Source organism: Gouania willdenowi, chromosome 4, assembly GCF_900634775.1.
Source record: "Gouania willdenowi chromosome 4, fGouWil2.1, whole genome shotgun sequence".
NCBI classification, from domain to species: Eukaryota; Metazoa; Chordata; class Actinopteri; order Blenniiformes; family Gobiesocidae; genus Gouania; species Gouania willdenowi.
Genome location: NC_041047.1, coordinates 10,446,266 through 10,463,155, shown reverse-complemented (window position 1 = coordinate 10,463,155; position 16,890 = coordinate 10,446,266). Strand labels below are relative to the sequence as shown.

General features: G+C 36.5%; 1 protein-coding gene across 3 annotated transcripts in view; it reads left to right on the top strand.

The window, feature by feature from the left end:
- pde4ba (phosphodiesterase 4B, cAMP-specific a) overlaps nucleotides 1-16,890 on the top strand; it is a 160,948-nt gene that overhangs the window by 62,652 nt on the left and 81,406 nt on the right. The window contains exons 1-2 of one of the 3 annotated variants that reach the window (XM_028445601.1): nucleotides 11,185-11,305; nucleotides 11,769-11,908. The exons of the other annotated variants lie outside the window; for them this stretch is intronic. Coding sequence (XP_028301402.1) covers nucleotides 11,808-11,908 — 101 coding nt within the window. The 5' untranslated portion in view covers nucleotides 11,185-11,305; nucleotides 11,769-11,807. Of the gene's footprint in view, nucleotides 1-11,184; nucleotides 11,306-11,768; nucleotides 11,909-16,890 lie in introns of those variants that run through there. 3 annotated transcript variants of the gene reach the window in all.

Sequence of the window (16,890 nt, the reverse complement as noted above, 5' to 3'; positions counted from 1 at the left end):
AGAAAAAGAGCAAAGAAAGATTACAGTAAACGGCGTCTCCTAAAACTTTTGCACTTCCAAATATTCCTTCTCTTCTAATGAGGAGTTAGTAATTGGAAAATAAATGAGTGTAAAGATTTAATTTTGATGTTGGTGCTACCACTGCTGCTGTTTTGATTTTCCTACAAATTGTATTTTAAAGCCAACCTGTGTGAGAGCAGAGTCAGATCAATGGAGAACTGTGAGGAACCACAGGTCAATACTGGGCTAGCAAGCTGTGACATGAACCACAAGTAATGGCAAGGATGGGTAGGTGGGGTGGGGTTTTCTTCCCCAATTAATCCTAATATGTAGCCTTACAACAGTGATGCAAAGGCAGTTTCATATCATGAGAATACACATTTTTATCTGCAGTTATGCTACTACAATAACAAAAAATTCAAATTTCTGCACAGGCCTGTTTTAATTTTATAAGTAAAGAGAATATATCTTAACGCACTCACACAAAGCTGCAGCAACATTAAACAATCAACAGCAATAGGAGGCAAATATCAGCTACAATTTGGTACTTGGTTAATTATTTTTGGGGAGCGGCAGAACTTTTATCAGTGCACATGGTATATATATTTTTAAAAAAAGGGTTGAAAATCAGTAATACAAAGAGTAGTACTTATTTGTATTGTGCTCATGTTCCCATGAAAAGGTTTTTTGTTTCAAATTGAAGCCATACTACTATTTTAGATTAGAATTTTCTGCTTTAAAGTGTGTTATTGGTACACTTTTTATTTTAACCAAGAAGACGCTGTAAGTATCTAATGGCCACATTATGTTTATAAGAATGTCTTCAGTCCTGAGAAAGGTGGAAAAAGCTCCTTCAACATCCAAACAAAATCAGGGAAAGTACTTTTAAATTATTAATGATGGAGGGGATGACTACCTTGAACATAAATCGGGACATTAATTATTGACGCAATCAAATGAATTAGATTTTTTTAATGTAAAATATGACCAAGAACAACCATTTCTCCATAAGTCATGTACATACAGTAGGAGCTTTAAACATAGTTTTCCTGTGTAACCACTGTGTGGAAAAGTCGTCCACTTCTACCATTTGTTGTTTCTGAATGTATCCACCACATGCAGTCGGGATCACACACGGAAAACATTGGATTACATTCCCCGGTGCAGGTTGGTGCTGTGGTTGCATGCCATGACCTGTGTAATCGGACTCTGCGTGTGGTCAATCTACAAGGCACTACCGAGGAAGTGGTTTAAGTAACAGAAGAAGAGAAAGCAATGAGAGTGAGATACACAACAAAGATTATTTGGTACTACTAACGTTGATTTATTCAAGAAACTGACCGTAAATGCTACGTGCTGTAGGTTAAGGTAGTTAATGTGTTAGAATTCAAGGGATACATGTTTTTCAGCTGTCAATATTTAGGCCAAACTACACAATAAAAGATCAAGAAAACCAAAAAAACTTAATTTCAGACTAAAAAACTGTGTTTTTTTATGTGAAGTTGATATACAGGAACATTAGACCTAAAGCTTCTTGACAGATTCCTTCTTTTTAAATTCAAAAATAATACATGTGAGTTAAAGTCAGTCATTGTGTTGACAGGGAGCTCTGATGCACACATCATGGTAACTTGGGGCTTGGGCTGGGGGGGATCAGAGATCGTTCTTGAAATGTGACCTGTATGTGGTCCATCAGACCTGAACTGAAGGACAGGATGGAGAGAGAAACAATTTCATTAGCACAAGTGCAGCAGGGACGTGAAACACTGCCAACGATGCCTCAAAGGAAACTATTAGCTTGTTTTTTCATGTATTTTATCTTCACATGTTCACCTTTACATTTGAGGATTCCTTACGATTGAGATCTTTTCTTACACCCACTGTGGACTTTTTGGGAGTATTATGAAAGTTCTTGAACACATTTTTGACCATCTACAGAGGAACTGGATGATTTACCGCCTATGTACTGTACACGCAGGGATATTGGTTCAATGATAGCAGTCATACTCATCAATGATGAATCAATCCAAGAATCATTCCACGTAAGTTCTAGAGTGGAGACCAACATAGGGCTCATACAAACTGTGATCTCAAAGCAGTACAATTAACTGGTGTCACGTTCTTAACCCTTTACATTTTCAGTGTTTACATTTAACTTTTGCCAAGTCGTAATATTCAGCAGTGATTATCATATTTGCATGTTCTCTAAATTAGTGATTCTCAACTGGTGCGTCGGGACCCAAATGTGGGTCGCGGACAGCTGGTCAAAACCAAATACTTAATGTTTATTGTGTTGGGCTTGTCTTTTATCTTGAAATAAACTTTTCTTTTGACAGGTATGCTGTAAAATGCATATTGCACAGGATAATATATGGATTTATAATTAAAAAATTGATTATATATGTGTGTTTTCAACAGCCATTTTTGAAAAACTATCTTTAGTTGGTTGAATTCTGAAAAAAAAAGTGGGTCGCGATTATAATGACGTGGCAAAATATGGGTCTTAGGGTGAGACCAGTTGAGAACCCCTGCTCTTGATCAGTGGTTCCCAATCTTTTTCATCCCGTGGACCCCCTTTGCATTTTTTTTGATTAATTTGTACCCCCTCTTCATATATCACAAGTATCCTCTCCATAATTTTACATGCATTTTAATTTGTAGAACAGCAAGCTCTCCTAAACCCCTATAAATGTGTCAAACACTGGTTCCCTAAGGCTTAATCTACAAATTCAAAACAGTGAGTGGAATTTAAAGTAGAATCTACAACTTTTATGTGATTACTTAAATATCAAGTAAATACAGTCTTCTTTGTAAAACTGTCGCTAATTATTGTCTCCTATTGTCAAAAGTGTGATAAAATGGCCTCTACAGCATAAAATAATCCTGTTTCAATAAATTACAAGAAAATATAATATTTTATTTTGCAATAGTGCTGTTAGTTTGTGGTGAATTTGTCCAAAAAAATAGCCTAAGAAGGAACTTGGAACATTATTTTGTTAAATCTTTCTGAGTAACCCCTGCAATGTGCTCCTGTACCCTTAGGGGTACACGTACCCCTGTTTGGGTATCCCTGCTCTAGATGATAAGCTTTTTTTCTTCCTCTGCTTTCTTCACTTTTATGCACCGCAGACCATAGGAAACGTCAGGAAAATCTTACTGGAGTTGGGTTGAGAGGAACCCATAGATGTTGTAGAACAGTGGTTCCAAAACCTTTCACAGTCCTGTAACCTGAAGCCATGTACCCCCTACTCCTGTACACTTAAAAAACATACTAATGTAATGTCATATATAATGTAGCCCTACAATGAAATTTCTCTGAATTTTACCAATCCTGTTTAGGAATAATATATAATAAAAAATGAATAATCTGGAAGGACACAAACATCTAATTTAGAATTATTACTTGATTTATTGAACTCGCCTACTGGCATTTTCGGTAAGGAAATCTACAAAAATCGCTACAAATTTAAGGAGAAGCGTTGGGTTAAGAGGACACAAAGGGGGCGTGGCCAACCTGACATAACTTTTGTTAGACAATGAAACTTTAACATATTCTTTTTAAAAAAGAAGACAAAATGAACTTGCTGGAATTATAGATCTTTCATCCTCTTTGTTTTTCTGTATATTTCTGCATTAATGTATCTGCTATGTTACCCTGTGTAGTTGTATTTACACTTCACTAGTAGATGTGTACTATGATATAAATGTGATACTTGAGGGGACACATGTTCCCAATTTTCTACATCTTTAAAGATCCCATATCATGCTATTTTTCACCCATCTTCATTTGTTCTGAGAACCCCAAAAACATAGTATTTGAGTTTATTTTCCCAAACTCTCCAGTTTTCCAGAGTTTTAGCCTCTGAAAAGTCACTTTCTGAGCAACTCTACACAAACAGGCTGATTTGGGTCCTACTTATGCATATTCATGAGTGGGCGTGTCTATAGACCGGACACTGACTTCCTCCTCCCCGTACGGTGACGTAGGGCCAGAGGACGGCCCGCCCTCCTCCCACCCACTCCGTAGCTGAGCTCATGCTGCTTTATCAACACGAGACAGAGGGTGGGGGCGGGGTGTTCACCGGTATACATATATAGGCTGTAGAAAACACATACATAGCACTGCGCAAAGGATGCTGAAATGCTCATCTTCGTGGGCGTGTCTGTTTACATGTCAATCACGGCAGAGAGCTTCCTGGAGGCGCGGCAGGAAGCTCAGTGCTGCGTCAAATTCGTCATCAAAGTGGGAACACATCAAATTGTAGCGAGGTGTTTGGGCTCGACATGTAGTAAGAAGGGAGCAAATCACCCTCTAACTAAGGATTGAGGGAATCAATAAAAAAGACACTTTGGGCATGTGTATGAAGCCCTAATAGCACTTTATGATGTTTAAAGCACAGAAAAGTTGATTTAGTGTAACATGGACCCTTTAAAAAGCACCGTGACCCCTAACTCCACTCTATCATCATATTTTCATAGATGCTTTGGCCATAATGTGAAAAACACCATTGCTGTGTTTGAAGTGAGCTAGCGTGAAGTTGGATACATTCTTGTAGATGATCTATGGCCATGAACGTGGTAGATGGACGGCTTGTGTTTGGAACATGAGAGCAGAAATCTACCCTCACAAATGTCAGCTCCACTCCTCTTCATCCATCTGTTTCCGAACACATTGAATTTGTATCATCACTAATTTCTAATTTAGGGCCAAATTTATCACACAAGGACACAGAATTAATCTCCAAGATAAAATATTGGAATGATTCCACCAGATTGAATTCAGAGATACTTCACAGCCTTCAACTTTGACTATTATTAATATAATTATTTTTTCCTCCTTCTTTAGGTGAGGTAAAATGTCAAATTTCTCCATTTTCTTCCAGGGCTTTCCCTGGCAGTAGGCTACATGTTGGCGCTAATGTTATTATCTGCGCTGCTTTAAATTCATGCGACTGCTCGGTGAGCCCTCTGGTTATCACAGCGTGAGGGCATCTGACGTCAAACGCGTTCCAGTGCTGGCACTGAACGAAGCACTGCTCTGCGGAGGGATTAGGTTAATCACAGGGGCATGACTGCACTGCCAGTTTTTCAGAGAGGAAAATTAGATTAATACAGAAAGACGTAGAAAGGCTGGGTTGGAACAAAAAAACACAATTTGAAAGCTTCAAATGTTTTTGTGATTTAAATGTTTTGGTTTTAGGACAAGGGAAGGTTGCTATCTCCTTACTGGGACTTATTTCTTTCTCAAATGATGTCATTTCATCGTCTATTAAATGTTAAGACATACTGTTATGGTCATTTAAATCGCAGAGTGCAATTTGGTAATAAACCAAAAATAACTCAGTAAATGTTCCTGATGGAAATATAGAAAATTAAGCCCAGAAAAATTACCAATCAAGAATTATATAATATAATATAATATAATATGATTTAACATGATATAACATAACATGATATAACATAATAGAATGCTATAATAAGAGTAATCCATTTGTGGTGTCAAATTATTTACCAAAGGGCTTTAAAGGGCAGTCTTCGCAGTTACCATGGTAACTGTGGTCCAGGACTTTTGTCCTCTGCAGGCCACTGTACTCTGAGCTATCTCAGTTGTCCCGCAGCGACACTGATAATGTGCAGATTGCATGTACTCACCTTTTTGATTGGTTTTATGGTAATATTTTCTGTTGCTACTATTAAAAAAAAAAAGTGTGATGAAGGATGTAAATTATGGCTAATGGTGCTATTTTGCACATGTGTGATTCCTGGGACCCTGTGGTGTGGATTAACTTCTCTGTACACAGTGGTAATTGGTAGTATACAGTATATAGTAAAGGTGTGACAATGTCCAATGTGATTTATGTTGTCTGTAAAAGCATTTGGTTGGCGTTTTAAAGTTACAGATCAAAGTAAAGGGTTAACCTGAGCTGCTACGATGGAGTGTGATGTTACATTTGACCAACCATGAACAAGTTGCTAAATTTTTGATGGTGGGGGAAACCATAGCACCTGGGTTTGAAAAGATGGGTAGAACACACACACACACACACACACACACACACACACACACACACACACACACACACACACACACACACACTCTCCCACTGGAGAGGACCCCAAGCCTGAGGGATCAAACCCAAGGTTCTTGTTGCGAGGCAAACGTGTGAACCACTTTGGTGTGAAACTAGACATTGATTATATTCCGGTAGAAATTCAATAGTACATTTTGTTTAGCTGAATGCATCTCTGTCTTTTCAACTGCAGGAGACATATAGTAGTCAATGTCCAAAGGTCTCAATTGCCGCCAGATAATAGACTAAATGCTAAAATTATTGAAAAAGAACATGTCCATTATCATAAGCTGTTTAGATTGTTCTAGTTTGATGTTTAAAATAAAATATGCAAGTTTGTGCTCAGATAGGATCCTTTTTTTTAATTTTTTTTCAAGAACAGGCATAAACTGTCGGTTTTTCAATCAGCATTTTTTTTTTTTTAAATTTTTGGTGGTTTTTCCCTATCCAAAAAGATTGTCTCGCATCCTTATCGTGAGCCCCAGTGACGTGCATTCAGGGTAGGCAGGGTAGGCACTGCCTACCCAAGGGTGAATTGATATTTCCGATAGCCAACAGTACCTATAAGTTTGAAAGTGTCCGCATTTTGTGCTTTTCATAGCCCAAATGACTAAATATCACTATTTCCTGCTATGGCACAGACGCTGCACAGTCTCATTCCACTGTAAGGCAGGAGGAGGCCACACCCTCTCTCAAAAGCACATTGCTGCTCTGCCTCTGTTACCATAACGTGTTTTTATGTGTTCCCCAAGATGAAAACCATTTACGTAAAATAGCAGATTGCTACTCTGCCTTTGGACGTAACCTTGCTATGCTCAATGCTATACGTAAGTTCACAGTGCATTCGTGAATTGATCCAGCGTGGCCGCTGCTGCTACGTTCTCTAGCTAGAAGCGAGATAACACTACAGGCAGGATGACAGCGCTAGAGACTATAAAGAAACTTTCTTTTGAGGAAAAACGACAGCTTTTACAAGATGGGAGACCAACACCTGAGCTACTGTGTCATGAGATATATCTTGTTGGGAGAATTTGGAGGCTATGTTGGATAATTGTTTAAGTTTCTTTAATGGTGTTTTACGATCTTGATTTTGTTAGATTAACACTTGCCAGCAGAAACATATGAAGCTGTCATTGGTGACGACATTGGTGATCTCAATTTGCAACACCCTGCCTACCCAACCCTAGTGCTCACGGCACGTCACTGGTGAGCCCAGTATCGTATTTTGTGAACTAGATATCGTCCCAGCATAGCATAGCATAGCATAGCATAGCATAGCATAGCATAGCATAGCATAGCATAGCATAGATTTTTCTTTGGAGATTTTATAGCATAGCATAGACTGGGCACGTCTTATCGCTTCAGGAGCCCCACCCATAATCAATGTATTTTTTAAATTTTTTTTCTAGTCTAGACGCATTTCGGCTAAAACCTCTTCATGCAAAAGCATATATGGCCACAAGGGGGGGGCCACAAGTATCACTTGGTGGTTGAGTGTGATCGCCTGCTTATCTCACAATGTCAGCGATTTAAAATCATTGGGTTTTTTTTGCTGTTATAGCTAAAATAATTATTTTATAGTAGTTCAAATTAACTTTCTATTTCCTGAATACCTGCAGATATCTATTTTAGACCATCTGTTGTTTAAATACGATGTGGTGTCATCCTCTGTTAGGAGCTTTGTAGTAGTACGGCAGAGACTGCATTTGCATTCTCAGTTATGGTTTTATTGACACTAAAGCTTTTTAGATAACAATGTGGTTTGACATTTCTTTTTCTTTTCTTTTCTTCATCTGTTGCTCAATATTTGATTGAAACCAAATGGCCAAATCCAAGCAGTGTCAGTCTGACAGGCAACACTCAAAGCGTCAAACCAAAGCGCAATTTAACGATAATTGCAGCTTCTGCTTTTTCCAGGGAATGCAGCTAAGGATAACATTTGGTGATGTTATTATTGTTTTCAGTTTGTGTATTTGGGTACAAAATCTTGAAAATGCATGCTGGGGTGAAATGTGCCTTCATATGAATACTAAGAGGCACCAACAACAAGGTCAGCAAATTAATTGTATCACTTCTATTAACATACTCATACCAGCCTTGCATTTTCTATAGTCATGGGTGTGGTATAAATGTCAGGTCGTTTTTTTTTTTGTATTCTGTGAATGTGAGCTGTCCTTTGTATTGTACTTAGAGTAAAAAAAAACAACCTGTGGAAACACTGCCATCTAGTGGTAGTTGAAGGTTGGAGCAAGACTAGAGGAAGCTGTGTGTTTTTGAGGGAAATTAAATGGAATGATGCCCCCTAGTGGACATGACGGAGGCATGCATTGTAATTCAGTTTGATAATAGGAGACCGAGCCCAAGCAATGCACTTACTACTTACAAAATAAAACAAAGATTTACACATTGAATTATTTTTTGCTTTGTGTTTATTTTATAAAAAAATAAATGAAAGTGGATGTATGCACTGTTGTAAAGATATTAGGACATATGTATCGACCTCAAGGCCCATGGACAAATCCAATTTGGCCCCGCAATGGAAAGCAAAATGACAGAATAAATGTAAATCATTGTGTAAATAAAACTCACAGTATTTACAGGGGCTCACAGTTTTCCCGGAGCTTATATTGCATGATTTAATTTTTACTGTTGAACAAACTTTCCTTTAATTTTCTTTAAATTATTACATAACATTTCTCTTAATTAAATAGAAATTGGAAACAAAATAAAAGTGAATATCCTGTTGTAACTGATATCTATCATTTATTGCTTGGATATAGTCGGTTTCTTACATATTTTGTATTTTATATAAACCTAGAAAAGCAAACTAGGGCACATTAATGTTGAAATTAGGGCTGAACGATTTTGGAAAATCTATTTGCGATTTTTTTTCCTCAATATTGCGATTATTTTTTTTCAAGGGCCTCTTGTCATGTATTTTTCAATGAACACAATTATTAAATCAATCTGTTTCATAATAAACAATTTCAGATTTATTTAAACTGTAACTAAATATAAAATATAAATTTTAAAGCACAGATTACAACAATAAAGCAAACAAAACTGTGGCTTTACCTCTTCAACATATCTAACTAACTTCACATTTCATCAAACATGTAAACATGTGGACTGCACTTCTTAAACACTCTCAGAGCTTAACAGGACGGTACAAGACAGGACAAGACAAAATTAAATTGCAGTCTTTGCGTTTAATGATATCGCGATATTATCGCAAATACAATTAATCGTTCAGCTCTAATTGAAATGACTTTTTCTTGCATAAAATCTGTGGCCCACTTGAGATCAAACTGCTCCGTATTTGGCCCCTGAACTAAAATGAGTTTGACACCCCTGTATTAGGACATAAGTATATTTTTATTATAAACCTAAGCTTCCAATAGTCTCTGCTCACTCTTACACTTTAGGGGGAGGAGCTTGTTCTCTAGTTTTTTTTTTCTTCCTGTGGTTAATTTTCCAGAGTTATTTAAGGAGGAATGTCACAGCTTTTGTCTCACTGCACTACCATGTCTTCTTCTTCTCCCATCTTTGGGTGTGTAGAGAGGCAGTGAAGTGAGCCTCAATGTGGGAACACAGCATAGTTTGGGTTGGGTTGGGTCGGGTCTTGGCCCTGTGATGAAGCTCCTCCCCCTGACATGTTTGTGTAAGCCTCAGCTTGATCATTCTCTCTCCAAATGGATTCCAGGCTTTCTTTTTTTTTTTACCCTGTCATGACGACAGCTTTTAAAGAACATCCCACGTCATCAAGCAGGAAGGGTTTTATAATTCCACTTACAATATTCAGAAACTATTTATTGAAAAAGCTCAGACTTACTATAACTTAAGAGACAAAATGAACTTTTGGTCACTACATGCACGCACAACAAAGAAAGCTATTGTGTGTCAGTAAGCGGTACCAGGTTTTGAAACAGTACAATTAAACAATTTAAAGCAATTTAAACATAAATACATAAAGTTTATCTTCTCGAAGCAGAAAAAATTGCTGCTGTTGTGTTCATGTTCAAAATAGAATTAAATCAATCAATCAAACTGTGTATTATATTTGATATTTCCAAAGTTTTGCTGCAAAATCTCCCCGACACTTAATATTCAGTTATTGATTTAATTTCCTACTGTGGCATCACATTTGTTGGACTCTTTTTTTATTTTTTATTTTGACTTTCACACACTGTTTATAAAATCTGCTCCCCTTTGAAGTCTGTCATCACAGCTTTTAGGAAATGATGATATGAGTGTCAGCAGGAACTGTGGACCCCCCTGCAATGATGCCACCTGTCCCTCGAAAAACACACACAGTGACAGTTAAGGTCGACCATGTTGTTGACAATAGAAAAGACAAAAAAAAAACCCAATAAAAACACCCAAAAGATGATTTAAAAAAAAAAATACACATTAGATATAATCTAAAATAATAGTGCTTCCTCCATTAGACACCTTTTAATCTAATACAGGAAATAACAACGTGAGGCATTCACCTAATTGTTTTAATTTTAAATGCTAATTCTAATGTTTTATATTTAAAAACATGTTCCCTACTTTGTTTTTATTTATGACTCTTTTTAATTCTTTTTTAAAATTACTTCTGTGTGCATTAGTCTCTAAATCTTTTTTTTTTTTTTTTTAATTTTTAACTTTAGTTAATCACATTAGCACATTTCTGTGAAGCACTTTGATTTACAATTGAATTTGTAAGAAAGGTGTAATATAAATACATTTTGATTGATTGACTTCAGTTAAAGTTAAAGTTCTTCTACAGTATGTTATTATTTGTATGTTTGAACGGATGGGAATTAGCGGAAGTTGCTAAATCTGGCATGTTTATGTAATGCTACGTCGTTTAATATGCATTGTCCTGCGTTGTTGAAATATCATACATTTATATTCACTTTGGGAAATGATTCCTGCTCCAGTTTTAGATCATATTTGATCTTATCTCCTCCTCAGTGACCTAATTCTGTTACATTGTGGTAAAAGTTGTTGAATAGTCAGCATTACTCCTGACTCCAGTCCTGTGAATCCATGTCAGAGCTTAGATGATCCTCTTTTACACTGCTACACACACACACACACACACACACACACACACACACATTGAGGAGGAAGTACAGTCAGTGACGATGGGCAGGCTCCAGCAGAAAGGCTCAGGATCCAGCAGAGCTTGTCAGAGTGTGAATGAGGGTGAATGACGTGATGTCCAGACTTCTGCTAATATTGTTGTGAGTGATATGACACCAAAGTGTGTAGACGGGGTGTGTGTGTGAGTGTACCTGTTTTGCTGGTTTTATTTATTTGTTCTTCAGGGAATGTCATCTGAGTAACTTGTGTGTGTGTGTGTGTGTGTGTGTGTGTGTGTGTGTGTGTGTGTGTGTGTGTGTGTGTGTGTGTGTGTGTGTGTGTGTGTGTGTGTGTGTGTGTGTGTGTGTGTGTGTGTGTGTGTGTGTGTGTGTGTGTGTGTGTGTGTGTGTGTGAACATTTCTGTGGAGCCACTTGAATCCATATGGCAGAGCTTTGTTGACCTAAAGTGTGTGATAGGTGTGTGTGTGCGTGTGTCTGTGTGTGCAGGTGGTAATGATGATGCATTTATGTGCGTTGCCTTTCTGTTTGTTGTGTGTGTAACATGCAGCATGTGTGACATTTAGAGTGTGTTGTGGTGTTAATGTGTTTTATTTATTTTTTCAGTAGTGCGTGCATGTGTGTGCGTGTGCGAGGGTCAGGGCAATGTACCGGCGTTCACCCTGTGCCAGAGGAAGGGTTCACTTTGATTTCAGTGAAGAGGTGATCAGGAGGCTCCACGCTGCCAACCATGTCCACACACACAGGTTTGGACACACACACACACAGAAACTGAAAGCTTGTGTATACTTCATATTTGTCATACAAGTAGCAAACCCTTCCTGTCAGCTCTAATATTAACTTAATCTGTAGCTGTGAGTCTTTGAAGTAAGGCTGTAAGAAAAAAATCATTTCAGCGATTTATATTGTGATATTTCATCGCACGAGTATTGTATCGATCCAAAAAATTAGGGGTGTCCCGATCCGATATTGATATCGATCCGATATTAGTCTGGGAAAAAAAAAATTGTTTTATTTTTTCAGTTTTATTTTATTCAATTGTAGAATACTGTAAATATTATATTAGGTTAACATTTATGTATTCAATTGCTTAATAATAAATAGGTCAGTTTTTCTCATACCTACTGTTGCTGACTAGTGTTCTCTGTTTGAGTAACATCACTAGATCAAGTCTTTTCTAAATAAGTATTTATTATTTTTTTATTGAAGAAAAGAGAGAGAAGAAAAATAAAAGTATGCATGATTCAAGCTGATATTGGATCAATATTGGTATCGGCCGATACGCAAGGCTGCAATATCGGTATCATATCGGAAATGAAAAGGTTGTATCGGGACATCCCTAAAAAAATGTCCAAATTGATTTTTTAAATCATGTTTTTGAAGGAAAAAAACATAAGCATGTAAACGCCTGGTCACTTTTTAAAAATAATTTATGAACTTAACAGAATCAGAATCTGTTGTAAAAGCAAAAGTTAAACTTTTTTGAAAAATGGAATTTGACAGTTTGATAAATGTACCATATTGGAACCTGAATTACAGTTAGTTACCATTTTCTTGGTCTCGCAAGTTTAAAAAAAAGAAATAAATTGTATTTCACACCATTTTGTACTAATTATTGATATCGCAATGTATATCGTATTGTTTAGTATTGGGATATACTGTATCGTGACATGTGAATCATATCGTCAGATTCATGGCAATGCACACCCCTACTTTGAAGGACTCCAGAGGTTCAGGTTAGGAGAGTAAATAAGTGAGTTAAGGCAAATCTGTCCATTTGTGAATTGTCTTTATTGTGAATATTGACTTTGTTAGAAAACAAACATTGCCGTGTATGCTGATTAAGCTGATTCAACACTTTACAAATGGATCCACTTTAATGGGATGGGTTCTTTTCAGGTTATTACGGTACAATGACTGAAATCATAATTATATTTCATATTTACCTGCGGATTTAGAAGTTTCTTGTGTTGGAATACAACATGTTTAGGGCTTTTTTTATTTAGGTATTTTGTTATGCTGATACAAGAGCGTCATAAGTGACCCCGAGCACATATTTCAAAGATTAGTTGGCGTAGCCCCCACATACTGTAGTACAGCCGATGACATAAGGTCAGTGTTGTGTTGGTGTTCTGTCTAAACCAGGGATGGGAAACATTTATCACAAAAATGTGATTGTCTGATCAGGGGCCACATTAAGGCATGTCTGTCAGCATTTAGAGAAATAATGATATAGAATACAGAAAAGAACAAATGGTGTGTCTTTGTGATTGTTTTGGGGTTTATTTGGCATTGATTTTTGTATATTCTTCCTGTTTTTGAGTGATATCTTTTGCAGTTTTGTGTGTTTTTGGAGTTGCTTTTGGTGTTTTTTGTCATTTTGTGTGTTTTTGGATTTATATTATGCATTCAATTTGTGGGGACATGCACAAAATTACATTGAGGGCCACAAGTTTACAATGTCTAGTGTAGTATGATCCATGTGGAGTTTTATTTGATCTATTATGGTGGCACTGGAAGTCAAAGTGTTCATTTTAACAGATCATGTCTCCTAAAATAAGAATACAACAGATACTTTTTTCCAAAAGAAATCATATTAATAATAATAATAATAATAATAATAATAATAATAATGATTATAATACCATAACGCAGATTATAGGTGTATCAAATACATAATTTCAACATTACAGTGCCCTAGTTCACACTAAATGATGTAAGGCTACTACAATATTCAAGCAATAAGTGACAGATATCAGTCCCTGCAGGAGCTTCACTTGAATTTTCTAAATTTTTTGATTATTTCTTATTAAATTTAGCAACATTTTGTGGAATATTTTGAGAAACCAGGGGCGATTTGGCAAAATTAAGAATTTTTTCAACAGTTTGAGATCAGAAAACAAATTTAAAAAAATAACTGCAGTCATGTGATGCCCGCGCAAATATTGTGGATTGTCATTGCATTTGTGTATTTGCATGGACTGAGATATATCTACAACTGGATGATTATTTAGTCATTTAGTCAATGATTAATAATTATGCATCCTGGGAGCCAAATTGGATGCTCCAAAGGGCCGGATTTGGCCCCCGGCTTCGAGTTTGACACGTGCCATAAAGTATCCGTCCTCATATCTTTTCCTGTGGCTTGTCCTGGTTATGGATGCTGGAAATACTGTCAGCACATACACGCCTCAGACTGAATCCACTCCCAGACAACACACACTCATTCAATTCTTTGGAGAGTGAATCTAACGTGGGTAATTTTGGACTCTGTGTTGTAACCCAAACCCACTTTGGATGGTTTAAATTATACACTCTGCTTTTTGAACCACACGTTGTCATATTTTCATCATGTGAAATTGTCAGCTTAGGTTCTCTCTATTTAAAGTTGTGGAAGTAAGTGCAGTAAATGACCTCTAATGAAAAGGTGGAGTAGGAAATGGGGGCGTTCTCCTCCTCCGGGACAAACTCTCTAACCCCACCCTCTGTGAATGGCCCCATTTTGAAATCCAGTGAATTAGACAGTGTTAAAAAGGACGGAATCGTACCTGAGCACCTCGCAGTGGCAATTCCCCTTGGTCAGAGCCAGAAACAACAACAACAAACATACATACTCTAAAAAGAAGTGAACTTTTAAAGCTAAAATCAATTTATCAGGACCAGTATAGACTTCAGAGAATATTCAAGCATCTGAAATTTCTATAGGCTAAAAAAGCAGAGGTGAAAGTAATGGATTAACAGTATTGCGTTACTTTAATTGAGCTGCTTTTATAGGTACTGTAACAGGTACTATAAGTAGATTTATATAGCTAACTTACAGACATGCAGGTATTAAAATGAGTTAAAAATCTAAAAAAAAAGAAAGAAGAAAGAAAAGAAAACAGGTGGGAAAAAAAATTCACAAAATTTGACCATGTGTTTCTTGGGGTAAAGAAAAAATGTAAAGATGAGATACTACAATTAAAATTAAATTAAATTTAATCTAATTTAATAATTTATCTCTAATACTCACTTGTTTTTTAAAGTGTCTGAAGTGTCCAGAGGTGAAAGTACTGGATTACAAGTACTCACCTTACTGTAATTGAGCTGCTTTGACGGGTATTTGTGCTTTTTGGAATATATTTCTAAATCAGTATTTTTACTTGTACTTAAAATAAATTATTTACATTTCTACACCCAACCATTAATGAGTAAATTATTATTATTATTTGGTTTAAAATTATCAAAAAATGAAATGACCAGACAACAATCAAATGCATCACATCATAGTCGACCAACTAGATTAAACATAATGTACCACGGCCAAAACAGCATTGAATGCTGGTTATTTTCTCAGTTTTACAGTTCATAAATTTAGCTATACTTATATAAAACCTTTAAAAAGTTCCAATTGTGGAAGATTTGGTCTCTTCCTTTTTACTGTGAGTTCATACATGAGATGTTTACTGTACGCAAGGGAACGTGGCAATATTTATTACCAAAAATAAATGTGGCGGGTGAAAAAAAACTACTAACTTTTACTCTGTGTACTGTTTAATTGAGCTACTTTTTTCTTGTACTTGACTATTTTATGTATGACTTTTAATTTCAATCAAGTAACACTACTTCTACATGATTAGGATATAGCAGTACTTTTTACACTTCTGCTGAAAACGCAGGAAATATTTACTAATGTCTCTGTTTTTTTTTGTCTCCTGCCTAAGATGGAGATCTGTCTCTCTTTCTGTTGGAAAGTATTCTGAAACTGGAGTGTTGTGAAGAAAGCAGAAGTACACAGATGTTGTACTTCTGAGTCATTAGACAGGTAGCAGGGAACCATGTGACCGCTTACTCACACCACTGCTGCTGCTGTATGTCCACGCTGTGAAAGAGTGTGTTAGCACTGGAACATAATTCTGTCCACATGTGCAGCAGCTGTCCCGTGCCATTAGCTGTGCATGAATGAGCCCAAATAGGACGTGGATTCACTTAGAGAGATGAGCTGAGCTAAATATGTGGTCAGTGGCCTGGATTTATGGGATAATAAAGAAAAGAATTAAAAAAAACAAAACAACAACTTTAATATCGCTGACCAGTTTTAGTTACAATCAATACCTTCAGAGAGAAATGGAGGCTTTTTTGTATAGTCACTGATCTTCTGCCTCATTTTACTGTCCAAACAAAACCACATCAGTGTGGTTAAATGCAAATCTATCTATGGCCTAGGTTCCCAAAGTGGGGTACGGGTACCCCAGGGATACGCAAATTGTTATAGGGGTATGTGAATAAAACTTAAAAACACTGACAACATTAGAAACTACAATATAAATAGTGTATTTAATGGTAATGCTAGGTTAATGCTAATTCTGGGCTAATGCTATTCCTAGACTAATGTTAGGTTAAAGCTAGTGCTAGGTGAATGCTACTGCTAGGTTCTTGCTATTGCTAAGCTAATGCTAGTTTAATGCTAATTCTGGGCTATTGCTATTAATAAGCTAATACTAGGTTAATTCTAATGCTAGGTTAATGCTATTGTTAGGCTAATATTAATGCTAGGATAATGCTATTGCTATGCTAATGTTAATGATGATGCTAGGTTAATGCTATTGCTATGCGAATGTTATTGATGATGCTAGGTTAATGCTATTGCTAGGTTATTGCTATTGCTAGGTTATTGCTATTGCTAGGTTATTGCTAGATAATGCTAGCTAATGCCAAAGAAGTGAGAATGTTGTTATATTTAAAGTTT